Raw genomic sequence first — 20,450 nt, forward strand, 5'->3', positions numbered from 1 at the left:
CTTGTGTTTTAACAGTATATAATTTCACTAAACAAATATCTTACAATTATTACAAATGTTCAATTAATTTAGTATTCTACATGCCAATAGGAATGTGTACCATTGTAAAAGAATGTTATTTTCAAAACACTTACATTTAAGTATCGATCAATTGTTTTCCAACAAATACATGAAACAATATCACAGACAAATATTCCCAATCACAGACTGCAACGAACCAAGAACTCTCATCAATAAATCACAATATCAATACAAAATGAACAAAAAAATTAACAAAGCAGTTTAAACAGTATTGAAAATCTTTAAACCGACAACGTATAGAAACGATGTTGATACATATTGGATAAAAATCAAAATGAATTAATGGCATAATTTATTAACAAAGGGAAGTTGATTGTATAGCAGCTATAAGCTTGCCATTTTAATATAATTTGAATGCTTGAGATCAACAAAATACAGATTCCATTTGAAATAGAGGCTTTGCAATAATATGGTGAATTGTGTGATCCAAATGGGATACAATATTACACTAAACATGTACAAGAATCGAACAGTTTAATCTTCTATACCAAATCCGAAGACATCACTACTTTCAAACCAAGAGAGATCTTTGTCTTTCTGTGCTTCTCTGAAACTAGCCATCCTGTCCTTAGGACTGTTCTTGAAGAACTTGCCAGAGGACTTTACAGGCGCTTTCCTTGTTGAGGGGGTTTTGGTCTTGCTCTTGTCTTCCACTGTTCCCTCACTGACTGATGTCTTATCAGGTGTGTGGCTTGTTTTATGCTGAATAAAATGCATACACTATGTAAAACCAATTCCAACAGAACATCATAGTATCGCCATTAAATAAAAACCTGGTAAAATAGTAATTGAAAATAACAAATACCCACTCAATCACTCGTTTTAAGCATAGGTAAAACGTTTTTACTTTATCCTTTCTGGTGGTTTATAGAGAAATATCAGTGAAATAAAACTGATATTTAACTGTTTCAAACAGTGGAAAGTAATAGTGAAAATTATCGATATCTTTCACTTCATTTTTTCGACAAAATGACGTCATTATACCAGTGAAATTCTCCGGTTAAACTCTTTTACAATGTAAATAACCGGTTAAAAAAGCATAACAAAGAGAAAATTTGTTGGATTTGGTGGAATGTCGATATTAATTCATTCGTGATCATAGAAAATATACACTCGTTAAAATATTATTTGTTCATGATCACTCGTGAAATAAGGTCAATATTCCACCGAATCCAACAAATATCCACTCTGCATTACTTAATTTTAAATTAATCTTAAAATATTTTTATTTACAACTTTATAGATTTCTCAAAAAGACAAAAAGCTGAACATGAATTACTGAATAAATTGCCAAAGTTGAAGGACACATAACTCTGTAACAAATATTGTTACAAACATAAAAGTATAGTCTTTCTTTTCTATATAGTATAAACAACACTCCCATAAAATTTTGTTCTGATAGACAGAAAACTGTTTGCAATACAAACTTACATTTACAAAGATGAAAGTATCCAAAATGTGCCTAAGTTCAAAGGCACATAACTCTGCAAAAATATCTTGACATGCACAAAGCTAACAACTTGCAGATCTACATAGTATAATCAAATTATCTATAAAGTTTCATGTTGATTGACAGGGAACTGATTGATTAATTAACGAAACAAAGTATGCATTTACACTAATGTAAGTATTCAAAGTTTAAAACCGATCATTAAGCTCTGGATAGAATACACAAACAGAACATCCTACATTTTCACTAAGTATAAAAACATATCTAAAAAGTTTTAGGCTGAAACACAAAAAACTTCAAGACTAGTTTGCGATACAAACACATGTTCTGCATGAGACTCCAACCGACTGACATGAGCAGCATGACAGACCCAACTGACCCACTGACCCAACCAAAGTGTAATTTAAGTAAACTTACACAAACTTCATTTGTGGGAGTATAAATATACAAGTAAACAACAATATATAGGCATCAACATAGGCCAACATTTTAAAATACATTATTTATATTTTGTATGGTTACTTTTGAAATACATAGGGATAAAGACATAGAAGATATTAATTAGTTTCCATGATAAACATCAAACTTTCTTTTTATTGTATCACTGGATTAAGGAACAAGAATAACTAGTAAGTGTAACACGTTAACACTGAGCATTATCTATAATTTTCACATTATTAATGTATCTCACTGCTATTTTTATATCCCTGATTTATTTGATTAACAGATATTTTCCAAGTAACCAAAGAACATAAAATTAATGCTATTTTTTCTAGAAATCAAACGAAAAATGATAGGTTGTACAACTCACCCTTTTCTTATCCGAGTCCTCATTGGGTGTGCGTGGGGTCCTATGCAGGGGCATAAGCACAGCAGAACTCTTGCATTCCGGAGTGCCAGGCTTGGGAGACTGCAGCACCAGCACATGACTGCTCACACTCTTGTTCCTCTCAATCTGTACAACACACGAACATCAACTAGTACCTTGTAATCATACATGTATGAGCCTTGTTCACGGAAAACTGGGCTTTATGCATATACGTGAAATGTCTTCCTAGATTAGGCTGTCTGAGTGTGACCCTGACATCTAAGGTTGGGAGAAAGGTTTTACACATGAAATGCCTTGGTAATTAAGTATCTTAAAATATCATGACAAATTATAACGTTACAGTCCTAAAAAGCTGTTTAAACCCAAATTTGATCTTTGAAATGTGACCTTTGAGGTAGATAGGAGTGTGACACCATCTCATCATCTTATAATGAATTGTATTTGTGTCAATTCTTGTAAAAATCTATCTATATATGGCAAAGTTATGGCTGAGACAGGAATTTTCATGCTTTTTATGACCTAATTTGACTCTTGACCTAAGTGTGACCTTTAGGTAAGGGAATCGTTGTATACAAAAATGCCCTCTCCTTATGGTTGTCATATATGGTAGTTTATCTTACAATAGCATATCAATGGCACAGAAAAAGTCCCAACTAGCTGTTTTGTGGCAGATTGAGATCTTTAACTCTTAAGTTTGACCTTGACCTTTAAGGTATGGAGATAAGTGAAAACACATCATGTCGTCTTATGTATGAATGCATTTAAGCAAAGTGTCTTTTTAATCCATCAATATATGGCAAAGTTAATGGGAATAAAGGGATTTACAATCACTTTATTACCAAATGTGACTTTTAACATTCATGCTCAGGTGAGATAAAAATCATTTAAAAAAAGGTAAAACTGAAGGGAAATTACGCCCTGAAACATCATTGGAGTGGAAAATAATGTAAAATATACTGATGTTCATCCTAGAGGCATGCTACATGTAATGTTACATTAAATTGTATCATTAGTTTCTGAGATTTTACACCGAAACGAGGTATGAAACAGACAGAGAGACTTTTAAAGACAGACGGATAGACAGAATCAAGTGGGACAGAAATATTTGGTAGGAAAATGTGTTTCACGCAAACTCAATTCCATCAAAATAAAAGTTTGAGTGGGCCGACTAAGAAGAGACTATATGCTTCTCCCATTTGTGAAGCATAGTAACAAGTTATCACAATGAAAACAAGATGGGTTTGTGCAACACTATGTCCCCCCTCATATACTTGACCTTTGACCTTAAAGGATGACCTTGACCTTTCATCACTCAAAATGTGCAGCTCCATGAGATACACATGCATGCCAAATATCAAGTTGCTATCTTCAATATTGCACAAATTATGGCCAATGTTAAAGTTTGACGTAAACAAACCAACAAACAGACAGGGCAAAAACAATATGTCCCCCAGTAAGGACTGGGGGACATAAAAAAGCATACTACATACATCAATATCCATGACTTCAAAGTGGCAGGAATCTTCTGAGTTGGATGCCTCCTCCTCTTCCTTGGATGCAAACACCACCCTTCTCTTCTTGATGGCAGAGTTAGCAGACAAGGGCTGTAATGGCAAACACTTTGGTAATCACTAAATGGACTACATTCGTGTCTCTGGGCAGAGTTGCTGAAATACTTAAAGACCGATCAGCTAACAGCCTTTGATTTTTGTATGTATTCATTTATTTATGTATATTATTACATCATTTAAACTGTGAGTCTTATGTAAATAACTTGATATTATGAGATATTTTGTACATATTTGATAAGCCAGTTGCTTTAAGTATTATGGTTATTTACATTGAAAGATAATTGGCTGTAAGCTAAATAATTGTGCAAAAAGGTCTTGATGATATATCAGAAAGACAAATGAATCGAGGTATTTTATAAATCTAAGATGGAAAAACAAAAAATTAAAGTCTATCATCGATGTGGCAAATGAGGTAAGAACAATTCTTTTACGAACTCATTTAACCTTTAATCCTGCACAATAAAATGATGAAAAAATTCAATGTTAACAGTGGATTATAGCATTTAAACACTAAAACAGTATTTAACAAGAAACTGTCGAAGACGGGTGATGATCCCCAAATATATTGTTTGTCACAATAATGCACTATAATTATATTCAGATAAAAGGAAACGTCTTGAGGGCACAGTAGTTGGGCTGTTGGGGGGACAAGAATTTTTTTATAGAAAATTTCAAAGGGCCATAACTCTGTAAAAAATCATCCGACCAGAACCCACTGATAATATGCACATCTCCTCTTGGTATTGATGCTTCCCATAAAGTTTCATTGAATTCCGGTCATTAGTTGCCGAGAAATAGCCTGGACAAAAATTGTGCACGGACGGACACATGGACGGACAGACAAAGCGGCGACTATATGCTCCCCCCAAAATTAATTTTGGGGGAGCATAAAAATAACATAACTAGAAGCATTTTAAATTGTTTTCAAGAAACACTTTAAATGTTTCTATCAAAATATGTGTTGTATTTTATGACTGATCAGAACAGGGTATTTCCATTGAACATGCAGATATCACGCACAGTTTGTGCCTAGTTGCATTAAAATCCTTTAATTAATGTAGGAAATATCCACCCAACACAAAAATAGATAGTGAGATACAAAAAAATTTGACCTTGAAAATTGACATTCACCCTCAGCATGCGTGACTGACTCATGCCTTATGCACATCATCTCAATTAACTTAACATTGTCACCAAGTTTCATGTGAATTCTGTAATTGGTCTAGGGAATATGGAGGGGACACAAAAGTAGCAGCTCAAACATTTTACTGTAAAGGATATTCTTGACCTTAGCAGGCTGACTGACCATTTGCAGATTGTGTCAATTATCTAAAAGAAATTGGACTGGACACAAAAACAGAGACGTAAACCTTTGACTTTTTAAGTTTTAAGTAAGATTCTTGAGCCTGCTTGAGTGACTCATGACATCTGCAAATCATGGACCTAAACATTTTAGTCAAGTTACAAAAACATCCATCAAAGTCTTTATGAAACATGGAAGAACACAAACATGGAGGCTCAAACCAATTGACCTTGAGGTACAACCTTCACCTTAAGCAGGGATAACGGACTCATGCATTATTGCACCTTGTTTGTACGCTCTCAACATATAGGCATGTTTCATGAAATTCTGTCAAAGGATGTAGGAGATATGGTGCAGACATGAAAGAGTTAACAAAAAACTGATGAACAGATGATGGGCATTTCTGTAATCCCCACTACAGCTTTGCGACTGGGGATAAACATGTTATACCATCCAACCTCATGTGAAAAATGCGGTTACCTACCTACAGTGGTCAGTCTAGAGTCCCCCAAACAAAAATCATTTTATATTACACCTGAATATCTCAGTCACTGGCTTTAACAGCAAACGGCCAGTATATTTCACTCTGAAAGCCATTTTTCACCTGTGTCACGACACAGTCATTTTGACGTCAAAAAAGTAAACACTCAAATCAAATTTGCTCTGTTTTCTCTTAGCCCTGACCTAATTTTTGCGGCTACAGAATCTGATTGCAGTTTCTACCTTTGATATGATAAATGCGAACCACTGAGAAAAGGTTTGTGTGCCTGGGTTAATTTTGGCAGAAATCAGCCCTAATGCCATTGCATCAGCACCTTACAAAATCAACAGATCTTTATCGGTGAAGTTAAGAACAACAACACTTATCTACAGCATGTTGTTATAAGCAGGCAATATAGTATTAAAGATCGTCTATTTTGGCAAAACAGAAATTGAAATGTAACTTTTATAACAAACTTTAAGCATGTATGCAAGTGTCTTTCTTTTTTCATGTACAACTCTGTTTATAAAAGCAAATCTGCTATTTATACTTTTACTGACATAACCTCAATGAAACTAGACGACCGTAATTAAACATATCTTTACAAGAATGTAATACATATTGCCAGATTTATAACAATATAATTTTGATAAATTGATAAGTTTAACAATAGATATGAATTTAAATCAATTTATAAGATATTTATTTGTATTATTCAATAGAAATAATAAATGTTAATAGTTATACTTTTATTGGCAATGACCTTTTGTTAACATTACACTTTGTTTAAAAATCTGGGTGGGGTAACGACCTGACAATAATACCAACTGACCAACGTTACCAACCAAAAAGTGGTCACCTGAGAACAGCAGTCTCATGTCTACAACCGGCACTTTGGTCATTGCTCTTGACTGACGGCTGTTATCAGGTTAGACTGTTTATAGTTTTTCTGCCATGAAAACATATTTTATTTAACACTCAATTACAAGATACCATATTTGCTACAAGGGTTTTCTGTGTTTTTTTCCGCAACATACCCGTATCCAAACAACTAGTTTTTGTCAATAAAAATGTTGTTGTTCGATTTTGACAGTTATCTTTATTATTCGAAAAAAAAACTAGAGCTTTGTCACAGATGAATACCCCCACATGCTGCATTGACACAGAATATTTTACATGTTGTCTTCACAAAAAACAGCAGACACCATGCTCACTCTTTAAAACGCACTAAGTGACCCCTTGACCTAGTTTTTGACCCGGCATGGGCCATGTTCAAACTTGACCTACACATCATCTAGATACAACTTCTGACAAAGTTTGGTGAAGCTCTGATGAAAACTACTTGATTAGAAAGCAGACACCATGCTCAATATTTAAAACGCACTAAGTGACCTACGTGACCTAGACATCATCTAGATACAACATCTGGCCAGTCGTATGGTGAAGATCGGATGAAAACAAATTGAAATAGAGAGGGGACACTTAATACAGACTGACTAAAAGACTGACCAACAGACCGACTGACAGACCGACAAACCAACAGACAAGCTCACTCCTATATACCACCCTAAACTTAATTTGTGGGGGTATAATGACACAGGAAGTGTTGTCAATGTCATATATTAACATTATATTGTTTGGCAAATCTTTTTACTTGTCATAAAATATATTGTGATTGTTTTTGTATTCTATAAGTACATTGAACAAACAAGAGCTGTCACCATAGGATGACTTAAGCCCCCTATAAACACTTGGTAGAAGTTATGAGCTTTTTTCGAAACCTAAACACAGATTTCGAAACCTTAACGCGGACCCTAAGTTCAAGGTCACAGGGGTCAAAATTTGTGTGCATATGGATAGGCCTTGTCCATATACACATGCATGCCAAATATGAAATTGCTATCTGAAGCGACATAGAAGTTATGAGAATTTTTCGAAATCTAAACACAAAGTGTGACAAACAGACGGACTAACAGTCTGATCACTATATGCCCTCCTTCAAGGGCATAAAGATGTCTTAGAATATAAAAAATAAATCAGAAAGCCACATAAACTAGAGAGCGGACACCATGCTAAATCCTTGAAATGCACTAAGTGACCCCGTGACCTAGTTGTTGACCCGCCATGACCCATATGCGAACTTGACCTAGATATTGTCTTGATACAACTTCTGCCCAAGTTTGGTTAAGATCAGATGAAAACTACTTCAATTAGAGAGCGGACACCATGCTAAATCCTTGAAATGCACTAAGTGACCCAGTGACCTAGTTTTTGACCCAGCATGACCCATATTCGAACTTGACCTAGATATTGTCTAGATACAACTTCTGACCAAGTTTGGTAAAGATCCAATGAAAACTATTTGAATTAGAGAGCGGACACAAAAAGTGTGACAGACTGACAGACAGACTGACGGACAGTGCGAAAACTATATACCCCCTTTTCTTCGAAAGGGGGCATAAAAAAGTAAAACATAAATCTTTCAAAAGTATTTGTTATGGGAAAATGTACCAGTCTTGTTGATTGTGTCAGGAAGCAAGAGACTGCAGGCTGCGCCTCTTGTGCCATACGACTTCACACAACCATCTCAACTGATACAAGTTCTCATAACACCATACAGTATGATACTAAAGTAATATTAAGTAATATTCCAAATGTATTATGTTTACAAACCTTGAGAATACTTCTCTGTGGTGTTTGTGCAACTGAAGGAGTATTGGGGACAAATGAAGAGCGGGGTACATAGGGTGATTTAGGGACCAGGGGTGTCCTAGGAACTATAGGGGTCTTCGGCACTGATCTGAACACATGGTCTTCATCATCACCACCAGGTTTCTGTAGAAAAATATTACAAACGATGTACTTTTTTTTTTACATATAACAAGTTTGCCTCCATCAATGTTATTGCATATATTATTTTTATGCAAATCACTCCATCTGACAACCTCTCTACCAATGTTATTGCATACATTATTTTTAAGCTTCCACAGTTGACTGACCTTTATGTGTACATAATCGCAAAGAAGGAAAACTTGCTGCAATGGTTTTTGGTAGAATTATGGCCATCTGTCTGTTTTCCACTATAGAATACATACTACTGGGTGAATCTCACTGATACTGTTACACTTGAATAACCTTACTGACCTTTTTTTATTTCAAATCAAACATATACATTTAAACAAATAATTTCAATCAATAAGAAAAAAATAAAAAGACAGATTGCTGGTGTTAGTGTAAAACTGTCAGTCAGACACTAACCTTGTTCTCCTTGTCGTGGTATGTGGGTAGTTTACTGGCATGTTTGGGTGTGACAGACTGGTCACTTGTAGAGGAGCTGTCTTTGAAAGGGCTTGTCTGAACAACAGTTGAAGCCGTGTTCTTGATGAACATCTTTTCCAGCTGCTGTTGAAGTCCCTTCAGCTCTTCATCCTTATTAGTCCATGCAAAAATTGGCTTTATATCATTTGCGGCAAGAGTAGCTCCAGACCACCTTTGCATAAGCTCAGTCTTGTCAGGAGCTACCCTGTTCGCTATAGTCACACCAGGTTTCATTGTCTCATAGGGAACAACATAGCTCATGACAACCCTGAGAAAATGCAAAGGCTGGACGGGAACTGCATGTGCTGAATGTAGCATAAAACCAATATCCCCATGAAGTGGCTGAATAATAAAGCTATAACTTATGGTTGAAATGCAGAGTATTTCTATGTCAAATTCATAATGATATACTAGGCATATAATTATTTTACTGTAATATTTATATAATACTGTCTTTCTATTGGTGACAGTTAAAGTAGATATTACAAACTCTTAGATACTTACACGGTTGTTGCTTATGACCAATAAATCTCCATTCATACCACCAAATCTTTACCTTGACCTTGCATTGTTTTAAAGAGGACATCCAATATTTACTTGGTCCATATGTTTCATAAGCAAATATGACTGGTATCAAAAACCTTGTCACCTTGAGCTAAAAAGTTATATCAGCTCTAATGCCTCTAAACCTAATTATCACAACACTTTATTTATCTAATAAAAGGCTTTTAAACTAAGAAATGTTTGAAAAACATGTATGCAACCGTCCTTTGTTGCATCAAAGTAGTACATGTGGGTGGAAACCATTGTCATGTTACAAGCCCATGTAGCCTTGACCTTATGACTTCAAATTTAACATGTGTCTTCCTTTCCACCCAAGCTACAATAATACCAATTTGCACTTTTTGTAGGTATATTTAAGATGTGCAGAAACAAATTTTCTGTTACAAGCCCCTGTCACCTTTACCTTTTACCTCATAATCAATAGGCTTTTTTTTATCCTCTCAAGTAACCATCATATACATGTAGATTATCAAAGGTGATAGTTTTCTCTAGATATCTTGCACCAAATAAATTAATAAAACAAGCAATAAAACAAGCTATTCTGACCTTAACCTTTGACAGGGTGACGTCAATATAAAAATGCATCTTGTTTCCCTCCCATTTTACCAACTATTCCAATTTGCATGATTGTTGGTAAAAGCTTTGGCAAAATGTATTTAAAATGAAAGAAATTTCTTGTTAAAAACCACTGCAAAATAGACCTTCGCCTTGTTGACCTCATAATAAATAGGCATCTTCTTTTTCTTTAAATTAACCTTATCATTAATTTGCATTATTAAAGTAACAGGTCAAAGTGTTTTCAGGATATTGCATGGAAAAAGGTGTGCTGACCAATTAAGCTAACGCCCTACCAACCAAAGGACAGGTGCAAAGCAATTTACCCCAGCTACTTAGGAGAGGGGCATACTGACTTTATATTCATGTTTGAAGCAGATAAGACTGCTAATTGCTTAAATAGCTACTACTAAATTGTGTCATGGTAACCAGCACTGTAGCAAGTTACCTTTTTCATGTTTTCTTTTTCCAACTCCTGAAGTTTGTTTTCTTTTTCGCCAACATTCCTCTGCATGTTTTCCTTAAAAGACAAGAATGTGACAAATGAATTTTACCGTCAACAATAAAAAAATCACAATTCTTTACATTTAAACATGAAATAATTAAACATTCATATAAAATATTGGATCATATATAGTGGAAATTACATACTGATGTGATGTATAAGGGAAATTCACTATATAGACAACCATTATTTTCTAATTTTATTGTTTAAACTTGGAAAATATATATCTCAAAGCAATGTCTACATTGTTCAAAACTAGAAAATGGGGTAAACATCACTGGACTGTGCAGATTCGCATAGAACACTGAAGTTACCATCTCATGTCCCGACACAGACACTGTCTTCCGTAATAGGTCAATCTCTGCCTGAAGTTTGGCAATCTTCTTGTCAGCCTTTGTAACAAACAATCATAAAAGTGATGCATTTAATCATAATATTAGAATTTTCCTATAAGTTTAAACTTATTGATAAGTAATTTATATTTTGAAAAAAAAATACAATTAGCAGCTTCAAATTAAGTAAATACAACAGTATGTCTTAAAAAAGGGGGATCAACTGTTGATATGGATATAAATATCAATTTTGAAATCAACACTCTTTTAGGTTTTGACACGGGTATCAAGATTTCAAATTTTTTTTCCATAAAATGACCCAGTGAGATAGTCTCGCACATTTTAGCACAAACTGCATGACCAAATTAACGAAGGGCAGTTACTCAAAAGTGCTTGGAGTACATTGGCTGATTATCAAACTTGGCCTCCATTTAATGTCAACAAACATTTTCAGACAGTTTAATATAGACTTTATGAAAACTGTAAGACAATGGATAGCTACCCGCCCATTAGCCAAGTATTTTCGGGTATGTCCCGTCAAGTGACCAGAGTATTGATTTTTTTCTTCACTGAAGATCACTCAAATATTTTCAATAGCTTTTGCATTAGTAATTATGTCTACATTTTCTCAATTTATTTAGGAAAAATATTTACAGTATTACCTAAAAAGCAAACACTTTATTTCTGAATGTTATGCTTCTCATTATTCTTTTACTTATTACTTTAAAGGCTTTTTATACTTTGACTCTGTTCCAATTGATGTGTAAGATTTGGATAAAGAAAAAAACATTCCAGTGCCATGTTGGAATGCAATAAATGTGCAGCAGATTTCCTACGTAATTGGTAGGGAGTCGACTGCTGCAGGCCATACTAATTGGCAAAATGACTAGGACCATTATCTGTATGAGCCGTCTTAATCCGAGCAAAAACCGTGTGCAAATTTACCTTAACAGTCTGGACTTAGAGGCACAGTCTCAATTTGATGAGGAAATATGGCTAATTGAAATATTATCTTTAACATGCAAAACTGTCAAAGATTAACAATGGACAAGTGTTCTAAACGGGATTAATGATATGAATTAATTGCTTTCTTCTCCAATTATTCTGAAATGTCAATTTAAATGCATTGGAAAGGTGGTCTGGAAAACACGATGTCAAAATCAGAAAAGGAAAATTTGAATTGAAAATGAACTGGATTTTAAAATAAGGTTCCAACCAAGCTGACTAGCACCTATGCCTAATGGATTTGATCAGGACCTATAGACCTTGTCTGATACTCACCTTGGCTCAATACAACTGAGGAGGCCAAAGTCATATGTATTGAAGAGGGAATGCATTTTTAAAATAATTGAATGTAAACTTTACCAATTGCCTTTAATTCATATTATGTTTTTGTGGGCATTAACAGTACTAATAACATATACTGCTGTTTGCCTTCATTTTGATAATTTACACGATGAGCCATTCAATGTAAAATCAAATTAAACAAGTTAATTTAGTACCTACTCAAGTTTGTGAAGAATTATATTAGGAATTATTTTAAAATATTAATATTTCATCATTTAAAATTAAATTAGCATAAATATCAGTGATTTAAAACTGGTAATTTCAAACTGTGAAAAATAAGACTGAAAATCATATATAATGTTTACTGTTTTAAAATGACATGCCGCTTTTTTTTTGAAGCCACAATGTTATGATTACCTAGAAAGTCTCAACTCTAACTCTTTTAAGCAATTAATAAACAAGGAAACAATGAATAAAACCAAGAAATTCGAATGGATTCAGATTAGCGATTATTAATGCAGGAGTGATTATAGAAAATAAAAAGTTTCACTCGAGACTGGACAATTCGTGCGAATATTATTTTCTGTCATCACTTGTGAATAAAAATCAATTATCTACCAAAACTAAAAATATCCTCTATATTCCCTCAATATTTGGGCAAAGGGCCTTAATTGCAAAGATGAGAGTTCAAAATAGAAATTTTTATATAATTGCATGTAGCCTATTTAAAAACTAAATAATGCAAAATGTTCATTGGTTTTTTATCTAATTTATCCATCGTTAATCCATTATTTAATCAACTTTAAAAGAATATTGCAAATAAAGGTTATACAGTTTATTAGATCACCTCATTATCTTTCTTCTTCTTTAGAGCCTCCACCTGTGCCCTGACAGTGTCTAGCTCCTTCTGCTTGTCAGCCAGCATCTTGTCGTTGTCAGCCTTGTATCCCTCCATGATGTAGATCATCTCTGCACGCTGACCCTCACAGCTCCTCACTGCCTCCTCCTTCTCCCGGGCACACTGCTTGGCCAGGCTCTTCATTTCCTCTGCCTGGAATGCAAATGAACTTCTCTCTGGGAAAACTGGGCTACATGCATGTGCGTAAACATGGTGTCCCCAATTGGCACCGTCGCATATTGTCTTAGAGTCTCCTGCAGGTTCCCCTGACAGTCTGGGAGACTGTCTGGCATCGTCTTGAGTCTTTTGCTGGTGCCAAGACAGTCATGGCACCATCGCAGACTGTCTTGGAGTGTCCTGCTGGTGCCCTGACGGTCTGGGAGATTGTCTGGGACCGACTGGGAGTCTCCTACAGATGCCTGTGCTAAACAGGATTGATGCTTTCTGCTTTTCCTGTTATTTTCATCATTTAAGGAAGTCTTCAGCAAAAAGTTGTTGTATGTTAAGTCTATGATTGACTAAGCAGAACCTCCAAAATTCTGGTCAGCCTTAGACTTCAACTTTTCTCCCTGATATTGAAGTTAAAAATGTGTTTGAAGTTATTTTTGGTAAAGTAAATGGCAGGTAGAATGAGCCAAATAAAATGTGTAGTCAGCCAGTGATTAAATCTTTTCTGCTATGCACAATCTTCCTGTAATGAAAACATTGTTAGTATTTTACTTCCGCTATCAGGGCTAGTGCTCTACCTAGTGAGCTTACTGGGCCACTTACATAGAAAACTTTAAAAAGGACTTAGGTTTTGTAGCAATACACACTATGATTCCCACAACCCCCAGGTGTACCTGCTTGTTAGCAGTCTCAGTCTGGTGTGTGAGCCGCTCAAGGCCCTGCTCTAGTTCCGCCCTGCGGGTCTCCAACTGTTCCAGCTCTCCCCTCAGCCTCTCCACCTCACTGTCTCTGCTCTCCTGCAGCTTACTGCTGGATGCCACCTTGCTCTTCAGGCTCTTGGTCTGACAATAGGTATAAGCATATGCATGCAATATAAAGAAGTGAAACTCCAGCTGCTGGAGCAGTATTGAATTTTCATTAAAAACAATTAGTTGGTCCTTTATTTAAGGCAAGTGACCGATTGCCAAAACAGTACAAAACAGCACAATACAAACCAACATAAACACAAAATATGAATAAAGCTGGGGTCACCGCCTTGGAACGGTCAATGCAAAGCATTGGGGGTTTAAACCTGGTTATAGAGCGCTCAACCTCACACTTGGCCCAGCAATATTCATAATACATTTAAGTGTAAATAAATTTTAACGTCATAGCATTGTAACTCAAATTAAACAATAATAAAAGGGAATTAAAACGCGTTCAATTGAATTACTATTTAATTACTCAATTGCATTGAAGATACAAGAGTAACAGAGTTACAACTTTTTGACGAACGATCAAATAAAACTATTAACAATTGTCAACTACATTCCTTCTTTAAAGAAAAAGATTTGAGAATATAGCTTCATGGAGTTAATATCTCAGATAATCATCGCGCAAATACAGGAAAAAGCAGCAATACTGGGTGTAAAAATTCCATATAACATAGCTTGGTTGTTTATGTGACTGCTAACAAAAAATTAACAAGAGCACCACCTTGCGGGTGCAGACCGCTCATCTATTTTCCTTTTAAAGGTGAAGGGACTCACATTTTCAATCACAAAGGAGGGAGGGGTGGAGTAAAGAGGGGTGTATAGTGTGGGGTTGTGGACATTTATTACATTATCTTCCAAAAAAGCGAAAAAAAAAAAGAAGAAAAAAATCGGGGGTGGGGGGGTGGGGGGGGGGGGGGGTTTGGCGATGGGGGGGGGGGGGGGGGGATTTTTTGGGTGCGATGGTTGGACGGTATTTCAAACATAACCGTTTAAAAAAAAATTTGGGGGGGGGGGGGGGGGGTGGGGTATAGTGTGAGGGTGTTGTGGTAATTAATGAGATGATCTTAAAAAAAAAAAAAAAAAAAAAAAAAAAAAAAAATGGGGGGGGGGGGTGGGGTGGGGTGGGGGGGTATAGTGTGAGGGTGTGGTGGTCATTTGTGAGATGATCTTAAAAAAAAAAAAAAAAAAAAAAAAATTGGGGGGGGGAGGGGGGGGGGGGAGGGGGGGGAGGGCACGGGGGATGGTTTGGGTGGAGTCTATTGTGGTATGTCAGGTAAGAGTAGTTTCGTCAAAGTATCAATCAAATCTAATCATAAATAAAGAAGTTATGGCAATTTTAGCAAAATTTAATAATTTGACCTTGAGAGTCAAGGTCATTCAAAGGTCAAGGTAAAATTCAACTTGCCAGGTACAGTAACCTCATGATAGCATGAAAGTATTTGAAGTTTTAAAGCAATAGCCTTGATACTTAAGAAGTAAAGTGGATCGAAACACAAAATTTAACCATATATTCAAAGTTACTATGTCAAAAAAGGGCCATAATTCCGTAACAATGAAAACCAGAGTTATGCAACTTGTCCTTTTACTGTACCCTTATGATAGTTTGTGAGTGTTCCAAGTATGAAAGCAATATCTATGATACTTTAGGGGTAAAGTGGACCAAAACATAAATCTTAACCAAATTTTCAATTTTCTAAGTATAAAGGGCCCATAATTCCGTCCAAATGCCAGTCAGAGTTACATAACTTTGCCTGCACGGTCCCCTTATGATAGTTAATAAGTGTTGCAAGTATGAAAGCAATAGCTTTGATACTGTAGGAATAAAGTGGACCTAAACACAAAACTTAATCAAATTTTCGAAGTATAAAAAGGGCACATAATTCTGTCAAAATGCCAGACAGAGTTACATTACTTTGCCTGCACAGTCCCCTTATGATAGTAAGTGTTGCAAGTATGAAAGCAATAGCTTTGATACTTAAGGAATAAAATGGACCTAAACACAAAACTTAACCAAAATTTTCAATTTTCTAAGTATAAAAAGGGCACATAATTCTGTCAAAATGCACGCCAGAGTAATCTAACTTTGCCTGCCCAGTCCCCTCATGATAGTAAGTAAGTGTACCAAGTTTGAATGCAATAGCATTGATACTTTCTGAGAAAAGTGGACCTAAACGCAAAACTTAACCAAAATTTTCAATTTTTTAAGTATAAAAAGGGCACATAATTCTGTCAAAATGCACGCCAGAGTTATCTAACTTTGCCTGCCCAGTCTCCTCATGATAGTAAGTAAGTGTACCAAGTTTGAATGCAATAGCATTGATACTTTCTGAGAAAAGTGGACCTAAACGCAAAACTTAACCGGACGCCAACGCCAACGCCGACGTGATGACAATAGCTCATTAATTTTTTTCAAAAAATAGATGAGCTAAAAATAATTAAATCAAACAAGAAATGCCTATCAGAGAGAAAATATAAATAAAATGGAACGTTATAAACCCAATGACCTATGCATGTAGATTACAACTGGGAAAGTCGGACGTATGACGTCACAAAAATCCATAATGACATAATGACGTGAACAAATTCCAGGGGCAGTACTAAATAAAAATATTAATGGGGCTGTGCTACTAATAAAACAAGTTTAGGTGATTTAATATTAAGAAGCAAATGAATAAAAATGTAATTCCATTAAAGTGACATTATTGGAATCAAACAGTATATAGGTGTTTTTAGGCACATTTCTGGGAATTCTGGGCTTATTGCATGTGCCAGAAGTGTCATCCCAGATAAGCCTGTGCAGTCCGCAGTCTGGTCAGGAGCTAAGCTGTTTGCTTAACGAGTCACGCAAGGTTTCGTGGTCAGGAACAGTGTAGCTTCTGACTAGAATTCACTGATGCCGCATATGGCATAAGACTCTATATTTATGTATTCTTAGTAAAACTGCTTACACTTGTCATGGGTAAGCTGTTTCACCAGTAGTTAAGGCAAATACTTCTGCCAACAGACATCTTCTATTATTTACTTGAGGTTGGTGCATAATGGGCTGTAAAAACTATATCATCTGATCATGCTAGGACTGGAACTAACAATCAACGGATGTAACTTACTGAGCTAGATAGCTCACATCTTATCAAAACACCCTTGTAAGCTTTTTTATTAAAGTAGGTCATGAAGAACAGAATTTATCCAAATTACATGTTCAATAAGATTTTAGAAATGTTGAATGTAAATCACAACATTAATTTTGATGCATCGTTCATGTATTTTGAGTATTATATATTCTAAACTAACATCCGCCAACTACACCCTTTTAAAGGTCTGGGTTCGCTTGATCAAGTTTGATAATTATAAGATAATTGAGTTAGAGACCGGACAACATTAATTTGGCAAATTTTGATTTATTCAAGCACAACAATTCAGAAGAGTGTCAGGGGTTCTGACTAGTTATTGTACTTGGGAACAGTGTTATGCTGACAAATATGTTGACAAAGTGTGATTATGATATAATAACAACTAGTTGCGTTAAAAGGCGAACATCGTTCTCCTTGAAACCACCCACCACAGCTTCTATAATACTGCATTAAAAAGAAAAAAAGCAGAAATACATGTAAGTAAAAATTCTCACAATCTTACAAACATGTCTGTTAACAAATTACTTCAGACCTAAACTTTGTTGGAAAAAAAACATATAGATCTGAATTTGATTATTAACAAATTTTCCTATATGTTTTTATATTTTTACTAAAATATGGGATAATAGATCCTATTTTTAAAACGATATTATGGGTTATTTATACCTCTTTTTCCAAATCTTTGATCTGCTTGTTTTTGGTTGAGATGTCAGATTTTAGGGACTTATTTTTGCTTTCAAGGTCAGTCATTGCCTTCTCCTTGTTCACCAAGCGGCCCTGCAAGGCTTCGTCCTGAAACAGAATTACTTATAACACTTAAAGGGACATACCAACTGCTAGCATTATAATAATACAAATGTATTATCCCAAATACAATTAAATTCTAGAAAGTATTCATTGGCGAAAATGTTTTGCAGAAGAATAATAAGTAGTTAATAATAAGTAGATGTGAAATCATGTAAATTATGTGTTTGTGGATGAACACAATTGACCATTGATCTTTAGTTTAAAAAAAAAAGATTCAGAAAAATATCTGTGGTTTGGAAAACATTTATCTGAATTCTTATGAAACCATGGCATTGTTTGTAACAATTAAATCAATTATTGCTACTAGATAAACATTTTATGAAAAATGAAATTTTGAATTTTGTAAAATTGTCTATATTTAGTGAAAATACTATAAAAAAAAAGCCCTTTGAACAATGCTTCACAATAGAGAATCAAATAAGTTACAATATATGACTATTCCTAGTGTTGCCCTTAACAAGATTGTTAGCCCATGTGTAACAGTCCTATTAAAAACTTCAACATCTTGATACATAAAAGATTGCAGCTGCTGTACAACTGTTTTGCATGGGTTATATTAAGTAACAAGAAATGTGTTTGTCGGAAACACTATGTCCCCTTCTGCGCCGCTTTGAAATTATTTATTTTTTCCTTTGACCTTGAAGGATGACCTTGACCTTGAACTTCCACCACTCAAAATGTGCAGCTTCATGAGAACGCCGCTTTGAAAAAAAAAAGTTTTTTTATACCTTTGACCTTGAAGGATGACCTTGACCTTGAAGGATGACCTTGACCTTGAACTTCCACCACTCAAAATGTGCAGCTTCATGAGAACGCCGCTTTGAATTTTTTTTTATTTTTTACCTTGAAGGATGACCTTGACCTTGAATTTCCACCACCCAAAATGTGCAGCTTCATATGATACACATGTATGCCAAATATCAAGTTGCTATCTTCAATATTGAAAAATGTGTTTGTCCCCTTCTGCGCCGCTTTGAATTAAAAAAAAAAAATTACCTTTGACCTTGAAGGATGACCTTGACCTTTCACTACTCAAAATGTGTGGCTCCATGAGATACACATTTTGCCAAATATCAAGTTGGTATCTTCAATATTGCCAAAGTATTCATAAAATGAGCGATTTTGGCCACATATACTTGACCTCTGACCTTGAAGGATGACCTTGACCTTTCACCACTCAAAATGTGCGCTCCATGAGATACACATGCATGCCAAATATCAAGTTGATATGTTCAATATTGCCAAAGTATTCATAAAATGAGCGATTTTGGCCACATATATTTGACCTCTGACCTTGAAGGATGACCTTGACCTTTCACCACTCAAAATGTGCTACTCCAAGAGATACACATGCATGCCAAATATCAAGTTGCTATCTTCAATATTGCAAAAGTATTCATAAAATGAGCGATTTTGGCCATATATATTTGACCTCTGACCTTAAAGGATGACCTTGACCTTTCACCACTCAAAATGTGCAGCTCCATGAGATACACATTCATGCCAAATATCAAGTTGCTATCTTGAATATTGAAAAAGTTATTGCAAATGTTAAAGTTGGAGCAAACAGACCAACGTACAGACCAACAGACAGGGCAAAAACAATATTTCCCCCACTATAGTGGGTGGGGGACATAAAAAGATTTTAGGTAAAGCAAATCAGAACAAGAAGTACTATGATCAGAAAGTATATATTTTTAATAGCCTATAGATGATATAATGGCTGTACAGTGGCCTGTTTTTCTTCAATGAGAGTCTGGTTGTTCTCCTTGAGCAGTGCCATCTCTGATGTCAGCCCTTCAATCTCATCCCTGAAGCAAAACATGGGAAAAATAGTCTGTGGTGAGAAAACATCAGTATGACTGTATTGATGGGTATGCCTGGTATTGGACATGATCATTTGACAATATATTTGTCTGTAATGGTAATTTAACCATTTAACCCTTTCCCACTCAGAGGCAAAGTAAAAATGGCTATGTGCAAACAGCATAAAACCAGAACAGACTGCGAGTAACTCGCAGTCTGTTCAGGTTTAATGCTGTTTGCTGCTCATCAGTATCTAAGGGTTGGAAATAAGCCTTTAAAACTTGAATCTAGTAAGAAAGGTCTTAAATTAAAATCAACTTTTGAAGTGACTGCACATAAAAATATGTATCTAAGTGGTAAAGTGTTTTTCTAAATGGTTGTACTAATTATTATGCACTAATTATTATGAACAAGTATAGCTCGCCAACATTAGGCAGATACAGGTGAACTCTATAATGTAGGTTAAATGTAGGCAAGCATAGTATAACACTGCTGATGAACTAAAGCACCTCTCACTTGGATTTCATACACTTCATTAAGAAAGTTACTGGTAAACAATTAAATAGCTACAATCAAAATCTAAACATTGAAAGAAACACTTAATAAGAA

General features: G+C 35.2%; 1 protein-coding gene across 1 annotated transcript; it reads right to left on the reverse strand.

Moving 5' to 3' along the window:
- Position 1: 1 nt before the first annotated feature.
- LOC127853356 (periplakin-like) lies at positions 2–19,880 on the reverse strand. Its single transcript, XM_052387817.1, has 11 exons — positions 19,765–19,880; positions 17,895–18,020; positions 14,017–14,184; positions 13,124–13,327; positions 10,972–11,049; positions 10,601–10,672; positions 8,974–9,144; positions 8,389–8,550; positions 3,851–3,964; positions 2,343–2,486; positions 2–783 (listed from the first exon to the last, which is right to left on the reverse strand). The coding sequence occupies exons 1-11, from the start codon at positions 19,858–19,860 to the stop codon at positions 556–558; spliced, it is 1,563 nt and encodes a 520-aa protein (XP_052243777.1). The 5' UTR covers positions 19,861–19,880; the 3' UTR covers positions 2–555.
- Positions 19,881–20,450: the final 570 nt, after the last annotated feature.

The sequence above is a fragment of the Dreissena polymorpha genome, chromosome 12 (genome assembly GCF_020536995.1).
Source record: "Dreissena polymorpha isolate Duluth1 chromosome 12, UMN_Dpol_1.0, whole genome shotgun sequence".
Taxonomy (NCBI): Eukaryota; Metazoa; Mollusca; class Bivalvia; order Myida; family Dreissenidae; genus Dreissena; species Dreissena polymorpha.

Excerpts from the sequence above, each read along its gene's own strand:
- LOC127853356 (XM_052387817.1), bottom strand. The coding sequence starts at position 19,860 with ATGTTTTGCTTCAGGGATGAGATTGAAGGGCTGACATCAGAGATGGCA. Across the intron at positions 14,185-17,894 it reads TCAAAGATTTGGAAAAAGAG|ACCAAGAGCCTGAAGAGCAA; the intron begins GTATAAATAACC and ends ACCTATTGTCAG. Across the intron at positions 8,551-8,973 it reads ACCACGACAAGGAGAACAAG|AAACCTGGTGGTGATGATGA; the intron begins GTTAGTGTCTGA and ends ATTTTTCTACAG.